Consider the following 19,033-nt stretch of genomic DNA (forward strand, 5'->3'; position numbering starts at 1 on the left):
TGCTTTTTAGCCTCAATAATGGGAGATTTATGGCTACTTGGCAAATAAATAAATAAAGTAAATAAGTTGACATGGAATGGTTGTATTGTTTTTAAAGTGTGATGAGTTTCAGAATGTAAAAGATTTTAGTTCATTTGCTGTGAATGTGTGAAGTGCATCAGCTTTGTGTGGTTGTTACCATACTATAGCCTAGTGAAACATGACTGCTGAGCTATATATAAATTCTATTGAGAAACTGCCACTTTCAAATGCTATGGAGAAAGTCGAACATTATCTAAAAAAAGGCACAAACTAAAAAGACTGATGAAAAGAGGAAAACACATAATATTGCACCAGCACTAACATAATATTAAAATATTTGACCACCTTTACTATAATTTATCACATTTTATTGTAGGCTTATTTAGTGTGGTAAATTTAGTCTAACTTGTAGAATTTATAGTAGATAAACTGTTAAGGGAATAGATTTTTCCGTAAAGATTTATATTACAACTGTGGCATGTTGTAGCTATTGTTTCTAAAGGCTGTTGTTTCTCATAACAAATGCAATATAGATTAATAAAAAAAGTCATTATTGGCCTGGTGATGATTAATAGGCTAGCCTTATTATAACACATGCTACAGTTAAGATTATGGTGCTTTTTCATAAGAGCAAGTACAAGTAAGAATCGAGAGCCAATGGGTTCTAATGATGAGTGATGGAAAAACAGATATTCCAATGATGGCACAGATTAAATCATTAAGAGCCTGATGAACTGTTAAGGAGTAAGAAATAATATCAATATAAGAAAATGTTAAATTGACTTCCCATATTGAAGTCCCGTATTGAATTAGAACATTCTGTAAAACTATAGCCTACGTGTCTAAATAATATAAAATATATTATATCATATGTAAACAAATAATTGTTAACTAGCCTTTTACTTTATTGCAGTTACGCAATCAACCAAATTTGCATGTGCGGTGGATAGCACAAAAGACTATTTTACAAAAATAAACATTTAAGCTATTCAGCAAAGGAAAGCAAAGGATTCAGCAGCACATCAACAAAACAGTGTTTGTGGGGGAAACACTTCACTGCAACAAAACCCAATTTGATGACGATTTCACATGGAAAATGAACAACTCTGTTATTTTAGGCAAGACTCTGAGAGTAACAGAACAATGACAAACTTGAGCTCAAACAGGATTCACATCGATCCAGCAGCTCCAAGAGAATTAACAATACATCAAATACAATGCTGGAAACTACAGCTGTTACCCAGCAGCGATGAGATGGACATTAACAATAATAGGTTATTGCATGATGCTCTGGATCGGCGTATACGACAGCGTGTTCCAGTTCCTGCCAATATCCAGCAACTTCGCACAGGGACAACCTAATCAACTCTATATGAAGGAGATGTGTTGCACTGCGCCCCCCCCCCCCCCCCCCCCCAATACAGTAAAATGACATTTTTAGATAAGGATATACAATATTTATTATGAATTAAGCTGCACTCTGTTCTTCTCTAAATGTATCATTGTAACAGGAAATCGAGTCAGAAGAGCAATTCTAGTTTAGAAAAGCAGGAAGTGAAGTGAAGTGACATACGGCCAAGTATGGTGACCCATACTCGGAATTTGTGCTCTGCATTTAACCCATCCAATGTGCACACACACACCGTGAACACACACCCGGAGCAGGATGTAAGTATATTTACCACAGCACATGTAATCCTTGAGCACATATATCTGCTCTTGATTCAGAACTTTTATGCTATATTTTCTCTGTCTTTCTATTTGTGCATGATCTGCACAGGTGAAGAAGATCTCAGACTGTGACAAACACACAATAACAGCCTGTGTAAGTCAGTTGATCTTGACACACACCTACACTCCTCCATCATGTTCACCACATCATGTCTGTTCAATGGCCTCCAACAGCAGCTGCTGCAAAACATAGCGCTTAAAAAGTTGTAAAAATCACTTCTTTACAACTAATTAATAAAGGTGTCATTTTTATTAATCAATTATAAGATCACTTATAAACTGTTCAGCAGATATTTGAAGAAAAGCTGAAATACCTGTTGTTTGTGTTTCATTGATTTATCGTTGTCTTTATCAGGTCTACAGTCTTCATTAAGTTTCATGAACATCTTTTCTTCTCAAGACAGCAGTGTGTGGGTCTGACACTCAACATCTCAATATAGAAAGTAGATTGTCGGTCAGTTTTATGGGTTGGAGAATGAGACCATCGTAAGAAAAAAAAAATACAGACGTTCAATGTGTATTTCCCTTTAAAATGCGTTTTGCTTATTTTATTTAAAATATCTACAAATAAATGTAATTTTCATACAGAAAAATATTTTTTAATTTTGAAATGCCTAACTAGATACTAGATAATTTATCATTATCAATATAAATATTCAGTGTGTTGTAGTGAACATATTACAGAAAAGATCCAGGGTAAACAGAGTGATTGAAACTGTTCAACAAATGTCATCACAGAAATCATTTTGGACTACTACTTTTGTCATATTGCTGTTGTGAGTCACTGATAGAATAGTTAGAACAGACTTCAGAAGCTCTTGAGTTCTTCCTGCAGGAAAACACAAGGTGGCGCCATAACAAACACTGAGCTGCAGTAATACATTACCAACAGGAACGATGAATGAGAGACTTTGGCTGTGTTCGAAATGCCATACTATCATACTACTCTTTCTGCAGCATGCAGTAAGTATGCTGCGCATAGTATGCACATTTTCTGTATGCATGAAATACCCGGATGACCTTCTATATTTGCCAGAATCTGCTAAATATAACTCAAGTACACTGAAATCAGTACAGAAGCTGTGTTCCGAATGGCATACTATCATACAACTCCTACTATACTGCAGTATGCTGTGTGAATACTGTGAATAGTATGTGAATTTTCTGTATGCATGGAATGCCCCGATTACCTGCTACATTTGCTGAACTTTGATGTATGCATCTGAAGACGCTGCGTGGGATACTGTTTCCAAGAACGCAACGCGCTCCATGTGACCTTTCATCTTCAAACGCATGACTGAACTGGAGGCGGGGAATAGTAATTATAAAAGTTACACTTGTATATGTACGTATATACATATACATGTAAACTACAAACTATCGCTGTGCATCTAAAAACAATATCATTAGTAGGACATAAATTGTACATTAATCTCTACGGCACTTTTCCGATCAAGTCAAATGATGTCACCTCTATAGCGCTTTATACATTGTTTCAAAGATATTACATAATAATATTAATATTGCAGTAATATAATATATAAATAAAATATATAAATAGAATTCATATTTCAATTAAGCAAACGGAATTAAATTCCGATGTCATAAGCTCTAAAAAGAAACGGAGTGTATTTACTCTAAGGACAAATAGATCAATTTGTTAGCAGAGGCTATTTACATAAACTCCGCCCACCAATGTCTGGCTGCGATGAACAGCACTGCAAAAGACGTGTATTTGTCATGAATCCGGGTCCTGCAGTTCTTCCTTTCACCACCAGAGGTCACCATCTCCTGTCCTCCCGGACTCTATTCCCCTAACTCCACACACCTGTCACATATCACACACACCTGTCACATATTACACTCCCAGCTGTTCCCCATTGTCATGGACTATTTATGCACCACACTCCCGCTGCTCTGTCTGGTTGAATTAGTTGTATTAATGGTATTGGTTTAGATGTTGTCGATATATGCACTGTGTTGCCGTTTTATGTATCCCGTTCCTGAATCTGTTTTGTTTTGCCTTGTTGGCCTTTTTGTTTATTAAAATAGATCCTTACCTGCACTTGGACCCAGGCTTTGTCTTTTCCACGGCGCTCTCTAAGTGGTCCGTGACAGTATTTCTGTAGAATTAGTGGCGCAGATGTGTGCTGCTGATGTGAGCAATCCAAGTTTGATTCTGCCTTTTGTCAAACTCGTGCAACTCCTTTTCCCACATTTACATTTACATTTAATCATTTGGCAGACGCTTTTATCCAAAGCGACTGAAAATTGGGGAATACAAAAAGCGATTCATCTTGAAGAGGCAATCAGAGAGAGGAAGTGCTCTTAACATCAAGTCTCAGTCATTGTTCAAATAAGTACAAGCTAGTAAGGGAGGGAGAGAAAGATAGAATGAAAGAGTGAGTTTTTTTTTTTTTTTTTACACAGATAGACTTAAAAAAATCTATTTAATTTGATTTGTTTTTAATTAGTTGAATTAAAAGATGAAGGTGATGTTCCAATAGCAGGGAAATCCCTAATTACACCAAAAACGTCCAAACTGCAGGTCAGTGAGCATGAATAATTCCATCAGTTATTAATGGTGTTTAGTGTTACACCACATCTGTGTACTGTAATAATAATAATAATAATATCACAATCAAATATTCTGCTATGTTATCATATATATATGAAGCATTATTACACAAGGAAGAGTGTTGATGTTTTGAATATCAAGTAATTTAAGACTTTATTTAATCTCAAATAAAAATATTGATCAACGCACATCAGTGTCAAATATGGTGCTACAAACCTCAGAAATCATGACGTTGATCCTGTGATGAGCGAGGTTTGAGGTTATGTTTTGGTGTACAAATGTAATAATTTGCAATAAAAGAGAGGCTAATCAGAGAGTTGAGAATGGGGAATGATGAATGTCCTCTCAATCAATATTCTTGTATTTCCAACAATTTTGCATAATCACAGTAAATTAATATATCGTGTTTAACGTTTTAGTTTTTTGGCACCCATTTTCAGGGGTTCAAGTGGCAGAGTGTCATAGATTTATCATGTGCTTTATACGTTTCACTGTAGCATCACGAATAGAGTGAATTGTGTTGTTTCTCTGTTATTAGCTCTCTTGCTTCTTGCTACTTGCTTCCTGCTTGTCTTTTCCTGTCACAGTTAGTGACAGGAAAACAAAAGTTAGTTAGTTAATGAATCATGAGTGCCTCTTGTAATACTCTGTGCTTCTGTTTTTCACATTAATACACTCCAAAAATAAAAACAGATTTCTGAGTTCTTAGAACTGTTTGTACACCATTTAAAGATCTTTCTTTTGTAGTATTTTAAAAATGAATTACTCTGTGAAATCTTGAATTATTGTTAATCCACACCATTTAGTCATACCCTTACCAAAACGTAGTATACTTCAAGTTTATTTTATTAAGTATACTTAAGTAAAGTTGAATATTTGTAAGTATACTTAATGTAGTAGGTATACAAATATCAGTATACTTGTAAGTGTACTATTTCAATACTCCTTGGGACTAAATTGGCCAACTTTCTAGTATATAAATGTATACGTTTAAGTATAATTTAAGTATAACAGTAGTAAACTTTGAGTACACAACTAGTTTACATCACTGTTTTAGCTTGTACTGCAACTATTAAAAGTGAACTTAAAGGTATACTGATAGTTTACTAATTATATACTTGTAGTAACATTTTTAGTACACTTTGAAGTATAGTATCAGTAAACTACTAGTTTAGTAGTTTTATACTGCAAGTATACTCGTAAGTTTTCTTTAAGTGAACTTTACATCATACTTTAAGTATACTACTATGTCCCTATTTAGAGATTAATTTGTATACTGTATTTTGTTATATGAATAACTGAACATACAAAACATCAAAATAAAGAACAGGGTATCTGCTTGTAAACAAAAACATTTTATTCTAGCTTCATGCATTCTTTTTTAAACTCTTGAACGTGGGTAAGTTTCACAAATAAAAAATGAATAACATTTTGAACAAAAAGCTGAAAAAAGACTATGAATTGGATTCAGAATGATAATCAAAATGTAGATTAAGTCGGTCAACACCCCAAAGCTTGACAGTCATTATTACCTCTTCATTGGTCGACATCTTATTCCATAACGTTACACAGTTTTGATGCTGTTTTATGTCTGATGTGGAAGTAGCCTATCTGTTCGGTTTCTTCTTCACTTGTGTTTTTTTTTAGGAAATTCTGTACAGTAGATGTGTACTAGCGCCCCTACCATATAACAATGAAAACACGGATTCTAGGAGCACAAGTATAGCTCAAATATATTTAGACTTTTTGTAAGTATAAGTCCAGTATACTTAAATATCATTTTAAGTATATTTCTGAAAAGTACATAACAACTTTCCTATTTTTAGTTTAACAGAAGTATACTAATTGCACACTTCTTTTTCGTAAGGGTTATTACTGCCCTCTGTCTCCACTTCTTCCTTTTACTAGTTCAGTCGCTATAGGATGTCTACAAGTTCCTGAGCAGCTTAAGCTTGTTCACAGCCCTGTTATGGCAAATGCTCAAACCAGGATTCTTCACCTGGATCTCTATATTGTCATTATTCTCCTGATTCATGCAGGTACTGATTTATTATAAACATTTTCTCCTCCTCACTTATTTTGTTTATGATGTCTGAAAGCCGATAAACACAATGTACCTTATTCAAGTTGATATGGGTATGACGTCCAGCATAGTGTTATGATGAATTTAACATTCAGTGCAGTTGGTGATAAATTTTATGTTTGCATTTGAATGTGTTTTTATCAGGTCACCATATGAACAACGTGTCTCATGAGCATTTTTGCATGTGCACATTGTTTCTACTACATGATGACACTGAAATCATTTTCAGTTTTACCATCCAGTGCATTTACTGTAAACCTGCAGTGATTGTGATTTTGTCTTTTCTTCAGATTATTCCAAATCTAATCAAGAGTCAAAGATCAAGCGGCACATTAACAAGACAGTGTTTGTGGGGGAAACAGTTACACTTCACTGCAACAAAACCCAATATGATGATGATTTCACATGGAAAATCAACAACACTATTATTTTTAGGCAGGTCCCTGATATTAACATAACTAAGACAAACTTCAGCTCAGACAGGATTCACATAGACCCAGCAGCTCTCAGAGAATTAACAATACATCAAATACAAGCGTCTGATGCTGGAAACTACAGCTGTTACCCAGCAGCAATGAGATGGATATTAACAATAACAGGTTATTACATGATTTATTTTATTTATTTATTTTTTAATAATGCTAAGCTTAAACTGTAAGTATGTTTGTAACTAGTAGTGAGTAGTGCTGGTTCACTGATATCGTATGTGGACTCTTTTGTATCTTTCAGAAAACACAACCAGACCAGCATTACGCAAACAAATCATCATCTCATGTTGTGGAGTCATTATGATCTCTCTAATCATCACTATCAGCATCTGCATTCACAGGTGAGAGACAATGAGTTTTTGTTTAAAGTTTTGTTTATGAATATCCTTCCCAAGTATCTAAACATCACTATTTTTTATTTTTTTTTTATAAATCCTTATATGTTGGTTCTTCAACTCTGTGCACTTTTATGCCTCAGGGCTTCATACTCATTAAAACAAACAGATTTCTACTTTTTCATTTTGTCATATAAAGGTCACATTAAAACTGTCTTAGACACATTTTTATCATGGCATCATTATTTATTTCTGCTACATTTCCATTTAATCCTGCTATCATATCCATTTAAGTGTTTATGAATGAACTGATGAATGAACTGAAAATGAAAATTGAATATTAAAATGAATTTTTTAGATTGTTTTGCATAAATTGTGACATCCTTTCTATAACGACCAATAATATGTTTTTATTAAAATAATAATATTTGTGAGCTATTAAATAATTCAAATCCAGTAAGAGCCCTCTGCATTTGATCATTTTATTATTGTTATACATTATGATTTGATGTCCATAATGAACTGCATTGTGTTGTTCTGCCAATGCTTCACCACCTCACAGGAAACCGAAGCAGATGAAGATGAACTCTGATCTCTTTGAAACAGAACACGAGGGTGTAAGTATATTTACTACACAGCAGGTTATTATTCAGCACATATATGAGATCTGCTCTTGAATTCTGTACATTTATATACATCTTAATCTAATTTCTATAACTGCATGATCTGTACAGGGGAAGATGATCTCAGACTGTGACAAAGACACAATAACAGCCTGTGTAAGTCAACTGAACTCAACACAGACCTACACTCCTCCATCATGCTCACCACATCATGTCTGTCACCGGCCCCCAACAAATACCACTGACACACTTCTTGATGGAAACATGTGCAATCAAAGCACTGTAAAATCCGTTTTGTTCCATCTAATTGAAAATCATGTCATATTTATAAATTAACAGCTATAAATTTACATGATCACTTATAAATTGAGTTTTGAACAGTTCTTTGTTTCATTGTTTTATCTTTTGTTTTAATCAGGTCTACAGTCTTCATACAGTTTCATGAACATCTTTTCTTCTCAAGACAGCCGTCTCTGTCTGACACTCATCAGATGAGCATCTCTCAATACAGCAAGATTTTTGTCATTTTCATGGGATTGAAAAGAAGACCATCACAACAATAATAAGTACAATGGGATGTTGACAAGTGAATGGAAGGTGGTTTATTGCAAATAACTAATGGTAACACTTTAAAATAAGGTTATATTTGTTAACATTAGAAATATTTTACATTGTAACTTCATGTTAACTATTAACTAAAGTATTTTAAGGTGGGAGTACACTTTTGCCCAAATTTGTACATAGACATACAGTGTGGAAAATTTGACACTAAAGTTGCCGAAAATCAGGGCAAGTCTACAGATTTTAGTCAACAGATTTCACATCCTCAACATCACCTACATCTACAACACATTCACATATTCACACATCAACTTCTTGACCACTGTCAGGATCATGCACCTGTTTGGCACCTGTTTCTGTTCCAGTGTTCCATTATTTGGTCATGTTCCTGTCCTCGATCTAATTCGTTCATTCCCTGCATCTGTGTTTCCCTGATTACCCCTTGCATTTAAGTTCCTGTCTGTGCGTTTCTCCCCTGTCAGGTCTACTTCATCTTTACATGTGTCTGTAACTCATTCCTGTATTGGATTACCCCTGTGTTTCGCTGAGTAAAAGACTGTTGATTGTACTCCACGTTTCTCTCGTCCTTCTGACACTGTAAGTGTGACAACCACATCATTGCAGATTTTAAATATATTAATAATAAAGCATATGAGAAGCAAATGCAACAGAGGTAGTGTGATATTTGTTCACTTCACATTGTACATCACTTAAATTTCATAATGTCCTTAATTATTTCTATTTAAAGTGAGGGAAAAAAAATCTGAAAACGCCCAGTATGCATGTCAAAGATGACTGTGGCAAGAAATAATAATAAATCTAATATGCTTGCATCCTTATGTAGAATCTTACGTTTGTTGTAATGTGTGGAAAAGACAGCATAGAGATGCAGCAATTCTCCTTTGTGGTTGATGCGTGAAGCAGTATTTAGTCATTATGATTTGGTTATTTTATAGCCTCAATGATACCAGAAGTTCAGGTGTATGATCAGGTGTATTATCTATGAGGAAATTATCGATTTATCCATGCATGACTTTGCAATATCAGAAATTGCCCTCAGTCATTGTGTTATGCTGGTCTGCTGAAGTTGTGTATGACATCTGAATTAAGGGAGGGGGGGGGGGGGGGTTCTCCCCTTTTCCTTCACCTCATGAACCAGTGAAATTTTTCTAATTTGTAGATTGGATACATTTTTCAAAAGCTTTGAAACTGAACTTTTTGTTTATTGGTAATGTTTAGTGCTCTTCGTTGATGTGTGAATGTTCGTGGGCACCGGAGGAGGTGCGACCGGCAGCAATGCCTAGCAGGTGTTCCATCTACCTGTACTTTTCATTGCTCTTGGTCATGAGAAACATTTTAAGTTTTGTGTGGTTTGTTATTCCGGCCACACAAACATGCTTCCTACTTTATAGACCAACCAGATCTTTCCTGACATCCTAGACTGTCATATGAAAGCCTGTAGATGGATTTTATGTGAAAGAGTCACTCACGTGAAATGACTGCTTACAGTTTTCAGGTTAATGCTGAAAGAAGCATTTTGTAGTCACATATGCAGGGGTATGAGCTAATAAGTTGCTGGCTGCAGTTCACTTAACGGCCACCGGTGTTGCTAACAACAACGGTCTCTGAATTAAACCTCTTCCTCTTACCAGCACATTCAAATAGGTCTATGTCTTCAACTATTCATGACACAAAAATGGAAAAATCAGACACATAATTACATTTGTTCGTTCAAACATTTGGTCTCCCCAATATTGTGGATATTCATTCTGAATGTTACATAATATACTCAGTTAAACAAACAAAGATGCACAGATCATTTTGCAGTTTTAAAGAACGCTAGGCAAATGTAATTTGATGGGCTGTAATAGTGCACTTCAGAAATACAGCACTAAACATGAAATTATGTTTAACCACCATACAATATTTTATGAACATAACATAGACGTACAATAATGTTATGTAAGACGATCTGATCTAAAGTGACTTACCAAGGAACATCACAAGTAATGAGCCAAATACAAAACTTTTCATACCAGAGGTTATAACAGACCAGAGCAATACTCAGTTTCAAGAGAAATATACAGGAGAACAAGCCAGAGCATAAGAAAAATGTAGAGATTGTTTTAGTAAACACAAAGCAGAACAAGAAATGCTCGAAAAGACAAGCAAACACAGTAGGCAGTGACAGGATGTGACAGTTCTGCTGTGGAAAATGTGCTCTGTGGTTTCACTGGTCACTGCAGACTAAAGCACAAAACCAAACACATTTGTAGGGGAACGCTAGGCGCACTCTAACACGTTTTCACTTTCTCAGTTTGTGTAAACCCACATGCGGTTCAGAGTATAATAATCCACAGTAATTACACACTTGTCTAGAACAAATCAGGCACTTTGTTTCATAATTATATTGTATACATTTTTTCTTTATTTACGCTCAGAAAATGGAAGTGAAATGTGACAACGTGCCCCGTAGGTGGGGTTCATTGTAACATCAGAGGGGCATGTTGTAACAAGACCATATGACAGCTTAAAATATTATCAGATCTAATGAAAAAAAAAACAAGACAAACTAAAACATTTTGTCAAAAATAAAATGGTGTTTTTTAGAATGAAAACTTGGGACAGCTCACATAAACGAGAAAAAATGCTTTGCATTTCTTTAAATAATTTCTGAACATTAAACATCGACTGTCAGTCTTTATTCACCTGCTTCTCATGGTTTCTCATTAAAATTAATTAAAGTAAATAGTGTAAAGTTCATTGCTAATGTCATATAACAGCATAGTTTAATAATGGTGGGGCACATTAAACTCAGCGCTCCCCCTATATCTTACTTTGCTATCCATTATATATAAGTATTGTATTTAGATGACCTGTGTTTGCATTCACACATTGAGTAGTTGATCTGCATTTTTTTTAAAGCAGCAAAAAATTTAAATATGTGGACATGATAATGCAGCTGATATTCTGTGTAACTGATAATGTGAATTTTATGTCCAATCTTTTCTGTTATATAAAAGTATATTCTCATCTACTGTCTTAGGCATTGCTCTCTGTCTTCTGCTTCTTCCTCCTTTATTAGTTCAGTCTCTACGGCACGTGCAAGATCCTGAGCGGACCGTAAGACAGATTACACTCTGCCACAGACCTTAAACTGAGTGTCCTGTTATGGCAAATTTTCAAACCTGGATTCTTTGTCTGGATCTCTGTGTTGTTATTATTCTCCTGATTCATGCAGGTACTCTTCACTCGTTTGTGATTATTACATGTTATTACACAGGTTATTACATGATTTTATTTATTAATATTTTTTTCTGTAAAAGAATTCAGTACAGCAAGTATAAGTTTGTAAGTGACTAGTAACTAGTAATTAGTGCTGGTTGACTGATATCATGAATGTTTGACTCTTGTATTTGTCAGAAAACCAGATCAGACCAGAATCACCCAAACAAATACCACTGCTCATAATCAACATCATCATCTCATGTTGTGGAGTCATTATGATCTGTCTGATCATCACTATCAGCATCTGCATTCACAGGTGAGAGACAATGAGTTTTCATTAACATTTCTTACGCAAAGAAACACTAAAATGCTGTTCCAGCTCGTGCTATAGAGTGATAAGCTTCCTTAATACCGTCCCTCATTCTTTATACATTAATTTCATAATTAATATTTCATGACTTGCTACTTTTCAAATATGTTTGTAAGCAGTGTCTATTTAAATCTATAGAAATAGCTAGCTTTGTTGACAAAAGTTATCTATGCCCACCCCAGATATTTTACATTAAACACAAACAGCTCTTCACTTCTAATTACAGTTTTTGTAAATAACATCTACCATTTTTACCATTTGTCATTTTTGCCTCTGCCACACTTTTATGTTTATGTACTTTTAGATTTCATTGTTTAACTCTTGTCTGACACAAATTTCAATTTTAAAATAATAAACATAAATACTGTATTCGTGATGTATAAAATGCACTTTTATATAATTTGATATTATGTCGTCATTTTATTTCATTTTTAAAACGTTCCATCTTTAAAATTCCATCACATTGAATATGGTTAGGGGCTAAATGAAGTGAACTCGTGTGAAAAGTGTTTTAAGAGACTTTAAAGGACTAAAAGAGGCCCTACATTTGACAGACATCCATACTTACTACATAAACAGTGATCAGCCACTGCTTTGCTTATGAATTGAGCTGCATTCTGTTCTTCTCAAAATTCATTATCATTTTAATAGGAAACTGAGGCAGAAAATCAACTCTGGTTCAGAGGATGTAAGTATACTGACCACAGCACAGCTTATTATTGAACACATACGTATATCTGCTCTTGAAGTACTTTCTTTCTATTTGTGTATAATCTGCATATGTGAAGATGATCTCAGACTGTGACAAACACACAATAACAGCCTGTGTAAGTCACTCACACCTACACTCCTCCATCATGTTCACCACGTCATGTCTGTTCACTGGAACCGTTTGTCACTGGCCCCCAACAAATAGCACTGACTCACTTTTTGATGGAAACATGTTGTGCAATCAAACTACTATATGAAATCACTTTTGTTCCATTTAATAAAAAATTGTGTAATTTTTATAAACGAACAGCTATAAATATACACGATCATTTATAAACAGCACAGCAGATATATGAACAGGAGCTAAAATCCCCGTTGTTTTTCATTGATTTATCTTTGTCTTCATCAGGCCTACAGTCTTCACACGGTTTCATGAACATGATCTTTTCTTCTCAAGACAGCAGTGTGTGTGTCTGACACTCATCAGATGAGCATCTCAATACTGGTAGGTGTTTGTCAGTCATTTTCATAGTCTCACGTAGCCAGACTTTCAGACTGATGGCAGAAATTTTGTGGGCATGATGTCTGCGGCTGAGACTATTTTCATGCTAGAGAAGGCATTCATCATTTAAATATTTTATTTTGTCATAATTTCTTTGCCTCTACCTGATGTAGGCCTAATAGATTTTTTTTTTTCAAGTGGGTGAGGAATTAAATTTGTGATGCGACTGGAAAATACTTTATGATATATGTCATTATACATCATCTGACAATCATTTTGTATGGTAAAACAGGTAATTTATGCTTCTCTTTAGTCTTAAATAATTTATTAATGTCAAATATTATGCCATAAACATCAAACATCATGACGTTTGTTCATGTGACATGCGAGGTTTGAGGCTGGAGCTTTAGGATGCAAATGTAACTGATAATAAAAGAATCAGAGGGTTGAGGATGGGCAATTATGACTCTCTTTCAAAAATACAAAGTGACCCATTTGTGGTTAATTTGCAAAATGGTGTTCAGTTACCAAGTTAAACTAAAATGGCTGCTCGTGCAATGCTCTTGTATTTCCAATAATGTAAGACTGCATGAGCTCAGTAAACGAATGTATCATGTTTAATGTTTCAACTCTATGGCACCCATTTTTAGGGATGCAAGTAACAGAGTGTCATAGATTTTGTACATGTGCTTCATGTGCTTTCTGCGTTTCACTGTAGCTTGTTGAATAGGGTGAATCATGTTGTTTCTCTGTTATTAGCCCTCTGTGGCTCTTCTTGTCTATTCCTGTCAATCTTACTGAATCATCATGTGTTCAGCATCATGAGTGCCTCTTGTCATAGTACTCTTCTGCTTATCACATCAATGCACTCCAAAATTTAAAGGCATTGCTAATTTAAATTAGATATGCTTAAAAATGATAAACTTTGCTAAGAATAAAATTAGCTCAATTAATGTAAAAGTGAATGTAATTGCTTTGCCATTTACCAAACTACTATTAAAGACATTTAAGTTCTGTTCTCTAAGTTATGAAACATCATACTTTGAATAATTTATTAAAATAAATGATCAGCTCCACAATGTGTGCAAGCACAAGGGCGAGAGCAGATCGCATTACAGTCTGTATGTTCCTCCCTGCAAACGCTGCATCACTGCTGGGGATAAACACAGTCCGTGAGTGGGCTGCTCTCGAGGGAGCTCACTGGCCACTTTTGTGAGTGTTTGTCACTTCGTATGCTTGCTCTCGGAAGGCTCTCTTTGAGGAGTGAGCTTTCACTAGAGTTCCTCGCGGTGCTGGTCCCGCTTCTGCCGAAGAAAAAGAAAAAAGGCGGAGCGGCGGCTGCGCTCGTGGGAATTGCACATGGATCAGGTGGAGGGAATGAAGACGGGCGAGCCCCTATCTTCTTCCTTTCCCATCAGATCCAGCGCCCGCTCTCTGGGATCGGAAGCCCGCCCCGCGGTTTCTTCCCCCCAGAGAGAGGGCTTCACGCTCCGCTTGTCATTTTGAGTTTACTCACTTCATTCGCGCGTGAAATTCACTTCACAACAGACGCGAATCCGCGTCATGGGAGGGCCTTCTGCAGGCGGCTCCAGTCTCGTTGCGAAATGGCTGACATGGATTTTGTTGAGAGGGTAGTTGCACTTTATGTGCTATGGAAACACTGGACGAGTGTATTTCAGCCGATAATGTAGTTGTTTAAAACTCTAATCTGCGGTTTATTTATAAAAACAGCGCCTATTTGAAAATGTGTTTTGCCGATTTCGGAGACGTGAGCTCCACGCTATCACCGGGCGCTTGTGCTCATGTATCCCGAAGAGAGGAGCATAACCTCGGCTAGTCCTTCTGACATTTGCTGCTGGGTCTGATGTCTCTGTAATGGATAAACATAAGATATAATTTGTTTTGGGTAAATCTAACAGGTAATCTTTGGCCTATCGTACAGCTCCGGGTTTCCACATACAGCGACGATGATTTTGTGCTCTGTTGTTTCGGATTTCTGCCTCGGCTCTAATCACGTCACTACTAGAGCAAGCTCCTGATTGGTTAACGCGGCACGAATATCCACCAAAGTTCAGATTTTTCAACTTGCGTGTTACGTGCGTCAAACGGCCGAAACGCTCAATTCACGCCGCGTTATTCGTGCAAATTGCGTCATTCGCGCGAATCGCATTCGCGTCTTTGCATTGACTTAACATGTAAATCACTCGCGCTTGATGCTTCATTCGCGTCTGGTGTGAACGCACCATAAGAAATGGGGCTGATTGTGCTTCTCCTCGCCGTACGATCTCGCGGTTCCGCCGCTGCTGAGGCACGGCGGCGAGTGAGATTGCAGGGATCGAAACAAGGATCTGGCGGACGGGTTAGAGACGGGTTCGCCCTATCTCCTCCTGCTTTCCCCAGATCTAGCGCTCTCGCTCGGGGCTGGAAGCCCGTGGTGCGGTTCTTCCGCCTTTGAGTGAGAGTTCGCTGTTGCAGCGCGCGTTGCCGAGGCATTACGTCATTCTCATTCATATCAGAAGCGATGCCCCGGGTGGAACAGACGCTCGCAAGTTATCTGTCCCCGTCTCTGAAGGCTCCGACCTTGCCGCTGTGCACAATTTCAGCGCTGGTGGGCAAGGGGTACGTGGTTGCAGGTCAGGCTGGTGAGTGTCTGCACACCATGGCGGTGTTACAGGCGTACCAAGCCGACGTACCTGCTTTAAGTGCTAGATGAGGGATAGGAGCTCAAATCTGCTATCTCTGAGCTTCGTAGAATCGCTGGTCTCTGTGGTTGACCCTGTCTGACATGAAGGAGAAGATGGGGTCTTCCTCATGGACGCCCCGCTTGCGCCTTCTGGCCTGTTCGGCAACGCTGTCATTTCCGTCGTCGACAGGTACCAGGAGGCCCGTAAACAAGCGGCGGTGTTCCAGCGTTTTCTCCCTCGCCGATCTCTAACTCAGGGGGCTGCTGGGCGGGAGCAGCCTTCGCCGCGTGCCAGCTCCTCATACAGAGAGGCACAAAACAGAGGGTTGCTATTAGCGCCGGTACTTCATAGTTCCCAAGAAGGATGGAGGGTTGAGTCCCATTTTAGATCTGCATTAGTTGAACCGCTCAGTCAGCAGACTGAAGTTCAAGATGCTCAAAACTCAAACAGGTAAGTATCTCAGATCAAGTTCGAGGACTGGTTTGTCACGATCGATCTAAAGGACGCACACTTCCATGCCTCCATCCTTCCCACTCACAGGAAGTCCCCGAGGTTTGCTTTTGGGGGCAAAGCTTACCAATATCAGGTTCTTCCCTTTGGCCTTGCACTCTCACCCCACACTTTTACATCAACGATTGGTTGATTCTAGCTCAATTGGAGCAGCTGGCGATTCGACATCGAGGTGTCGTTCTCGCGCACTTCAAAGAGCTGGGGTTGAGACTGAACGCCAAGAAAAGTGTGCTTTCTCCAGAACAGAGAACCACTTATCTAGGAGTGGTGTGGAATCCGACCACGATGCAGGCACGCATGTCCCCTGTTCAGATTGAGTCGATCCTCACGTCAGTCAAGAGAGTGAAAGAAGGCCGGTCACTCACTGTCAAGCAATTTCAAAAACTGCTGGGTCTGATGGCAGCTGCGTCCAATGTGATATCTATTGGCCTGCTGTATATGAGACCCCTACAGTGGTGGCTCAGAACCAAGGGGTTCTCCACGCGGTGACCTAAGAGAACACCATGTGTTGGTGCGCAAGAGAGCAGACATCCTGTAGAGGCAGGGGCCGAGGCCCGGGGTCATCCAGCTCCACTGAGACTGGATGCTATGGTACAGACTTGGCCGAGGCTTTGTCTATACGCCTTTCCCCCGATCGCTCCCGGGAGTTCTGGCGAGAGTGCGCCGGGACGAGGTCAGTCTACTACTGGTAGCACTGTTCTGGCCGGGCCGAGTATGGTTCTCGGACCTGATTTCTCTCCTCAACGACTCTCCATGGGAGATTCCTGTCAGGAGAGATCTCCTCTCACAGGCGGGTGGCACTATCGCCCACCCTCACCCGTAGCTGTGGAAACTGTGGGTGTGGCCTCTGAGTAGGCACAGCTCATAGCTTCCGGTCTCTCAACCAAGGTTGCTGAGACATCCTCCAATCCAGAGCTCCCTCTACGAGGAAACTGTACGCCCTGAAGTGGAAACTTTTCACTTCATGGTGCGGAGACCGCCACCTCGACCTAGTTAACTGCCCGATTGGTACAGTTTCTGCAGGCCCGTTTCTCCGTACGGGTAACCCACTCCACCCTGAGGATCTACGTGGCAGGTATACCAACCCTTCTCGGTGGCCTTTCAGTAGGTAGACACCCCCTAGTACAGGTTTCCTCCAGAGGCTGAGGCCTCCGGCCAGAGAGCTTATGCTATGTGGTGGATCAGGATGCTATTCCATAGCCTCGAGTCCTCTGCTCTCCCCCTTCTTGGGGATCAAGACTCACTTCTCAGAAGTTGGCCTTTGGGACGCAGGGCCGACCACTTTAGCCACTCGTGGCCCTTTTTCTCTCGCCCTCGTTGTGCACCTGAGGGATACACACAGGGCAGGTACTTGGAAGTCTGGTGGCGTGGGCATCTCGTTCCCCTAGCGTTTCGACGCAGTTCGAGTTCCTGGCAGGGAACGTCTCAGGTTACGTATGTAACCCTGGTTCCCTGAAGGGAACGAGATGCTGCATCTCGAGGCCATACTTCCGGCATCCCTGCAAGCGGTTGCTTCATTCCGGAAGCAAACGCCGGTTCCACCGCACGTGCTTTTATACTTCCTGGTCGATTACGTCACCAGCCCATGACGTCTCGCCCTTCCATTGGACAGATTACACATGTGATTCAGAGCGCGGTCACGCTGAAGGCATTCCCCTAGCGTTTCGACGCAGAGTTTCGTTCCCTTCAGGGAACCAGGGTTACATACATAACCTGAGACGTTATTGCACATCATTTAGTGATTATTCTGTTTCTTTTGCTTTATTAAACTCATCAGCTCTCTTATATGCATTGCTCTCTGTCTTCACTTCTTCCTTTACTAGTTCAGTCTCTACAGCACGTCTACACGATCCTGAGTTTACACTCTTTTACAGACCTCAAACTGAGCATACTGTTATGGTTGATTTTCAAACTAGGATTCTTCATCGGGTTCTCTGTGTTGTTATTATGCTCCTGGCTTGTGCAGGTACTGATTTAAGATCATTGCTTCTTTCATCGCCTAACTTCTTTTATGATGTCCTTGTCTCACTTTATGCATGTTTCAGGATTATGCATGTTATGCAGTGTAAAGTCCAACATATCTGATGATTAAAAATATTGTTGCAGCTGTTGAAAAATATAACAGCTCCATTATTTTTAGTCGTGACTCTAAAAATAGTACAGTAACAGAACAATGAGAAAATTCAGCTTAAACAGGATTCACTTCGACCCAGCAGCTCCAAGAGAATTAACAATACATCAAATACAAGCATCTGGAAACTACAGTTGTTACCCAGCAGCGATGAGATGGACATTAACAATAACAGGTTATATGGGGGGAAAGTTGAATTGATACTTGATATCATGCTGTTAAGTTGTTATTCAGGTTTGTAAATTGTTGTTAATAAAAAAAAAAAAAAAAGCAAAAAAAAAAAAAAAAAAAAAAAAAACAATAACAGGTTATACATGATTTCTTTTATTATATATATATTTTTGTCTATAAAACAAGTCAAATGCAGCAACTATAAGTACAGTATGTTTATAATTAATAGTGAGTAGTGCTGGTTGACTGAATGGTCTCTTTTGTATCTTTCAGAAATCCAGATCAGACCAGAATCACCCAAACAAA

At 38.4% G+C, this 19,033-nt stretch overlaps 1 protein-coding gene across 1 annotated transcript; it reads left to right on the forward strand.

Moving 5' to 3' along the window:
- The first annotated feature begins 6,226 nt into the window (after positions 1 to 6,226).
- Positions 6,227 to 9,086, forward strand: LOC306875834 (uncharacterized protein). Its single transcript, XM_079426579.1, has 5 exons — positions 6,227 to 6,369; positions 6,704 to 7,012; positions 7,143 to 7,242; positions 7,799 to 7,853; positions 7,971 to 9,086. The coding sequence occupies exons 1-5, from the start codon at positions 6,300 to 6,302 to the stop codon at positions 8,193 to 8,195; spliced, it is 759 nt and encodes a 252-aa protein (XP_079282705.1). The 5' UTR covers positions 6,227 to 6,299; the 3' UTR covers positions 8,196 to 9,086.
- Positions 9,087 to 19,033: the final 9,947 nt, after the last annotated feature.

Source organism: Barbus barbus (assembly GCF_936440315.1).
Source record: "Barbus barbus genome assembly, chromosome: 10".
NCBI lineage: Eukaryota > Metazoa > Chordata > Actinopteri > Cypriniformes > Cyprinidae > Barbus > Barbus barbus.

Excerpts from the sequence above, each read along its gene's own strand:
- LOC306875834 (XM_079426579.1), top strand. The coding sequence starts at position 6,300 with ATGGCAAATGCTCAAACCAGGATTCTTCACCTGGATCTCTATATTGTC. Across the intron at positions 6,370-6,703 it reads TATTCTCCTGATTCATGCAG|ATTATTCCAAATCTAATCAA; the intron begins GTACTGATTTAT and ends TCTTTTCTTCAG. Across the intron at positions 7,243-7,798 it reads ATCAGCATCTGCATTCACAG|GAAACCGAAGCAGATGAAGA; the intron begins GTGAGAGACAAT and ends ACCACCTCACAG.